General features: G+C 34.1%; 1 protein-coding gene across 2 annotated transcripts; it reads right to left on the reverse strand.

Moving 5' to 3' along the window:
- Positions 1–1271: 1271 nt before the first annotated feature.
- LOC123889255 (CBL-interacting protein kinase 2-like) lies at positions 1272–5056 on the reverse strand. Of its 2 annotated transcripts, XM_045938513.1 has the most exons (3): positions 4833–4993; positions 3838–4037; positions 1272–3281 (listed from the first exon to the last, which is right to left on the reverse strand). In XM_045938513.1, exon 3 carries the CDS (start codon positions 2872–2874, stop codon positions 1492–1494), a length of 1383 nt encoding a protein of 460 aa, XP_045794469.1. In that variant the 5' UTR covers positions 2875–3281; positions 3838–4037; positions 4833–4993; the 3' UTR covers positions 1272–1491. The 2 variants fall into 2 exon arrangements, with proteins under 2 accessions (XP_045794469.1, XP_045794468.1); XM_045938512.1 differs by lacking the exon at positions 3838–4037 and having other exon boundaries at positions 4833–5056.
- Between the last annotated feature and the right edge of the window lie 608 nt (positions 5057–5664).

The raw sequence follows: 5664 nt of genomic DNA on the forward strand, positions 1-5664 counted from the left end.
TCCACCGAAAGAGTAACTAATCTAGAATCCACTAGACTTCCGGAATCCACCAGAAGGAGTAATTTGGAATCCACCAAATTTAAGAGAAAACTCTATATTTTATTAAATCAAAAAGTTGCCTTCAAGGCTACAATAGTTTAGCTTAAATAGTAGTGAAAAATAAAAATACTAAATCTCCTAAAAGATTGTAAAAGAAAATAACAAACATAACTAAATAAAAATAACAAATCTACCTAAAATATAAAAATAACTAATCTAGGTGAAATATAAAAATAAGAAATCTACCTAAAATATAATAAAACTAAATCTATCTAAAATAATAAATTACTAAAGAAATCCTCCTACATCAATTTACTAGAGGACCAATAACATTCATGGTGACCGGCGACTTGGTTGTGACTCAACTGTCATCTATTTCTATTGTTTCGCATTTAGAAAGAATGAAGGTTCACCTTGATCAGGATCCGTCGGAAGGGGATATGCCATATGCCAGTGCTTGAAACTTCAGTTTGGAGTTTGGACACACTTGCATCTTATTAATACTAGTTGTATCAGATTCTCAGCATACAATACTATTTGATTGTATGATGATGCAGGGTCTCAGGATTTTAAAATCTGATCGTGGTGTATTTTCAATTCTCATTAATATTCTAGCACAGTTATTTCTTGTTTAGGCTAACAATTTCTAGTGATAACCAATACTTCATTGACATCAAAAGCTGTTTTAATAGATAGTCTCTATTACCATTTGAATCAGCCTAATGAAGAAAATCAATGCTGATTTAACATGTAGGGTTTATAACCGATATTGTGTTTTGACTTTTTTTGCACATTGGAACATTCTCACCTCCCTCAAGTATGAATCCACCAAATTGAATCAACCAAACTGATTCTTAGTTAAGTAAACTAAAAATAACTTAGCATTAAGTTAATCGCATAATTTGAATCAACAAAGTAAAAAGAAAAAAAAAAAAAAAAGCAATATAAGGTATCAATTTTTAAAATAAAAAATTGTCCCAATTTCATCTCTAATCCCCTTTCAGATAAAATGGGGCATAATATCAATTTTTTAAAACCAAAGGTAACTTCCGTGCGCAACTGCGAAGACTAATCTCTTCGAGATAACTGAATCCACTTAAGGTTTAACCGCTCCCAACAAATGTTTTTCCATATGCACAAACTGGGAATCAAACTCAAACTCATAATCAAATGTTTTTCCACTTATGTGCAATAATAAAAAGCAACAGAATATAAAGAATAATAATGAGGGATGGAAGAAAAGACCCAACTGGTTCAATTCTAACTTTAGCCATACAAGTCTTTGTAAGTATGTCTTCAGAAACAACACATGACAAAGTCTAAACTAAGAAGCTTATAGTACTGTTAAATTTAGAACTTGACCAAAATCATAAAAAAGTATCACAAAACATACAACAACCTAGTGAAACAACATTGATTCTGCAATTCACTACAAAACATCCTCAAATTTGATCAGTAAGAGATGGTTGTTGCTTGCTCCTCCAGCACTGCTTCATGTTGGAGTTCATGAGGTTGTTCTCCTTGCCAATTCCACACAATGTCCTTAAGTGCTGGTCTAATTTCCTGATGCAAAAGCTTCTGATACTCCACTGTATCGCCATCGGACTTCTTAAGTTCCACAAGATGGAAGAGAGGTGTAATCTCGAAAATCTCGGCATCAATATTCAGAGTCCCTTTCCTTCTTTCCTTTGAACTTTCCAGCTTCAATAAACCTCCATCTTTTTTCGTAATTTTCAAGCGAAGACACTTGCAAATTTCTTCGAACTTGGAGATTATAATCGAAGCCGGCTTGTAAGATGTAAACCGCATCTCTTTCTTTTGAATTGTGTCTTCGAACAAGCTGGATAAATCAAAACCAGACGAGAAGGAGATGATATCAAAGGCGTTTAAGTTGTTACAGGGTTTGGCTTGCTGTTGTTTTGACTCCGTATTAGAATCACTTCCGTTCTCGGACACTTCGAACAGTCCATCAGCGTGCAGAGAAGCTAGGTCATTTTTTTCGATATCGATAACAATCGGCTTCTCTAACCCCCTTTTAAACCAAGAATTTTCCATGATCTTGGCCATTGATATGCGAGTCTTCAGATTTGGATCCAATATTTTGGACAACAACCGGCGAACCTCTAGTCCAAACCATTTAGGAAATTTGACTTCTCCTTTACCGATTTGCCTGTACATCTCCATCAGATTTTGATCATGGAATGGAAGATAACCAGCCAATAGAACAAACAAGATTACGCCGCACGACCAAATATCAGCTTTGCATCCCTCATAGCCCTTTCGGTTTATCACTTCAGGAGCAACATACGCAGGTGTACCACATGTAGTGTGAAGTAATCCATCCTGGCACTTAGATTCAGAAAAGGTACTCAAACCAAAATCCGAAACCTTCAAATTATCATTTTCATCCAATAGTAGATTTTCGGGTTTCAAATCTCGATGAAACACACCCCTGCTGTGGCAGAAGTCAACTGCACTAATCAGCTGCTGAAAATATCTCCTAGCAACATCGACCTTGAGCTTTCCTTTCGCTATCTTGTTGAAGAGCTCACCACCTTTTGCATACTCCATGACAATGAAAATTTTGGTCTTAGTCGCCATTACCTCATAAAGCTCGACCACATTCGGGTGTCTTACTAATCTCATCACTGAAATTTCACGCTTAATCTGTTCAACCATCCCGACTTTCAAAACCTTTTCTTTATCAACTACCTTAATGGCCACATTCATGCCAGTTACAAGGTTCCTAGCATGGTAGACCTTCGCAAACGTTCCTTGGCCTAATAATCTCCCCAGCTCATATCTTTGCATTAACACACTTCCCTTCTTTTCCATTTCGGTAACACTTTTTGCGTACAACCAATACTACTATCGATTATATAGTCCTCAAAGCTCAACCATCTTCACAAACATCAGGTTTCGACGTTATACAACTACCGAGATTTCCAGCTAACTCAGCCACATGAGTACAAAATAGATATTGACGGGAAACTAAATATCCGATCTCATCAAGTATTAAAAAGGTATGCTCGGATGGAGGTACAACCTCATTAATTTCATACAAGGAACTCTTTGCTTTGAACCACATCTTTCAGCATCCCCTGGTTTTGGTAATGACACTAGAGAAAAATACTGAAGTAGATGAACTTCTTACGAAACTTGGAGAATAGTCGAGGAATGAATAAAGCAGCCCTGGTTAACTTTCAATTTCTCAAAAACAAAGCATGTGATGAAATACACACCTGAAAGAAAGATAGAAAAATTAGTTGGAAACCTTCAACAATCCAATCGAGCCAAATGAATTATATCAAAAATATTCTATACATATACATATAAGATACATAAGACACTGAAGGCTGGCTGAAGAGTATAAGTTGTCAAAATTTAAGATTAGGTGCTACCAATACTATGCTAAGGCGATGAAATCGGATTAAATCAAATAAAAAGTCAGCTGATTACGTGAGCATCCTGCCTGAATAAAAAGTTGCACGAAAACGGATACTAGACATTTAAAAAATCTAAGATACGGATACGTTATCATAATTGCTTGATTGATTACACTACGTGCAAAATAAATAAAACAATTATAAGGATTGATTAGCTGATTACTTCCTTAACTCTTTTATAATTAACTACAATACAAATCAAGATCAAATAAAAAAATATATACAAAAAAAATTATGAAAGGGGTATCAAATATCAACATAAACAACAAAAAGACCGACGAAAACTTTTTTTTCTACCTTTTACTAAACAACAATAATTTTTGTTTATTGGACAAAGGCTCATCGGACACACCTCATATTTTATTGGACAAGATCAAGCTTTTCTCTTTTAGGTGGTTGAAGACGACGAACATCACGTTAGCTTTAAACTACCATAGCTGGTGGTCTAGTCCACTGTTGTGCTTGGGCCTTGTATGATTTTACTTTGATTGTATATCCCTGACTCTCTTGTATTTTTTATAGTTTACCTCGGTACGTCTTGTGCAGGGGAGGCTGTTTGTGTTAATATATATATATATATATATATATATCATTTTAGCTTCTTCAAAAAAAACAATAATTTTTGTTTACTGAACTACCGATCAATACCGGTGTGTATCAAACCGGTGACTACATGTATAAAAAAAATCGAGTATTTGTTTAAGAATTTTTTTTTATACAAAATAGCAAGAAAGGAAAACCTAACAGGGTTGAAGATATACACACTGCAAGCTTCTATATTCACGTGTTTCCACTTTCCATCATATCATAACCTAACTTTCATAGTCCTAAACCTAACATGTTTTAAACGATGCTAACGAACAAGTCTTTTTTAATTGGTATAACTATCAACAAATCTGTATTCAAGACCACAATCGTGCCAAATCGAAATTAGAGTAACTTTAACCAAAATCACAACGAGTTTGTCAAAATCAAGTGACACTGTGATTTTGTTGAAGCTAATAAATACAGCTTTAAACAAAATCACTGTGTCACATCATATTATTCTGAGAAACTCGGCGTCAATTCAAACATGCATAATTTAATATATAAAAATAAGTAAAATAGTAATTTTTTAGAAAAGTTTATATTAAAACCTACTACTCAGAGCGTGACCAGAGTGACCCGATAACAATATCAACATCAGTAAAAAACAATCAATCAATCAAATAAACAAACTTCACCAACAAAAAATATAAATATACACTAGAATAATAACATAAAAATAAAAATTACACAAATAAAAAAATAAGAAACAGCAATAACAAAAGTAAGAAAAAAAAATAGTGAAAATTAGCTTGTACATACCATATAGAGTAAAGATCTGAGAAGTGATTAGGGTGTGAATTGTCTCAATGTAACTGATGAAGGGTTTGATTGAATTGTGGCTGCAAGAAAAAGAAGAAGAAGAGAAAACAAAACGCAAGAAATGAGAGAAAGTGTTTTGTCGTTTTAAAGTTGTTATGAGAAAACAGGGGACGCGTTTGGGTTGCTTCTTATAACCTTGGCTGTCGCATCTTGCTAATGATGCTGACGTTTAATTCTGTCAGGGCCATTTATGTCTATTTTTTTTTTATTTTTTTTGTTTTCACCGTCGGTTTAATCTGGTTCGAGAGTCAGTTCTGGCATTAAGTGGTTTCAACCCCTCTGATCATAGTTGTTGGGATTGAACCGCGGTCCTACCTTTTTTTTATTTAAAAAATTACTTATTTGTATTTTTAGGTCAACGTAAAATTTATAAATTAGTTTATTGAGATTATTTTTTTAGGAAAATAAGAGGTTACAAAATACGGGAGACATATATATACCTGATATAATCAAACCACACAAAGTAATATTTTAGGTAAAAATGTAAACCGTCAAACTAAACATAAGTGGTCTAGAACCAACCATCGGTTATAACTAACCACAAGTACAATCTATTGAATCCGCGTGCGCGCGCGAAACTAAATTGTAAAAGATGTGTGGTATGTGTGCGATTGGGTGGACAAATTTAGAGACGAGTTTAATTTTATTTTTTTTTATAATGATTGGGGATCCAACTTAGGATCTGTAACGTACTACTCAAACCCCTCACCACTAGACAAAACTTAGTGGCTTAGAGACGAGTTTAATTGAGTATGAATATATTAATCGAGAT

This window comes from Trifolium pratense, linkage group LG6 (assembly GCF_020283565.1).
Source record: "Trifolium pratense cultivar HEN17-A07 linkage group LG6, ARS_RC_1.1, whole genome shotgun sequence".
Classification (NCBI taxonomy): Eukaryota; Viridiplantae; Streptophyta; class Magnoliopsida; order Fabales; family Fabaceae; genus Trifolium; species Trifolium pratense.

What these genes read in the sequence shown, in the direction of transcription:
- LOC123889255 (XM_045938512.1), bottom strand. Translation starts at nt 2,874, where the DNA reads ATGGAAAAGAAGGGAAGTGTGTTAATGCAAAGATATGAGCTGGGGAGA.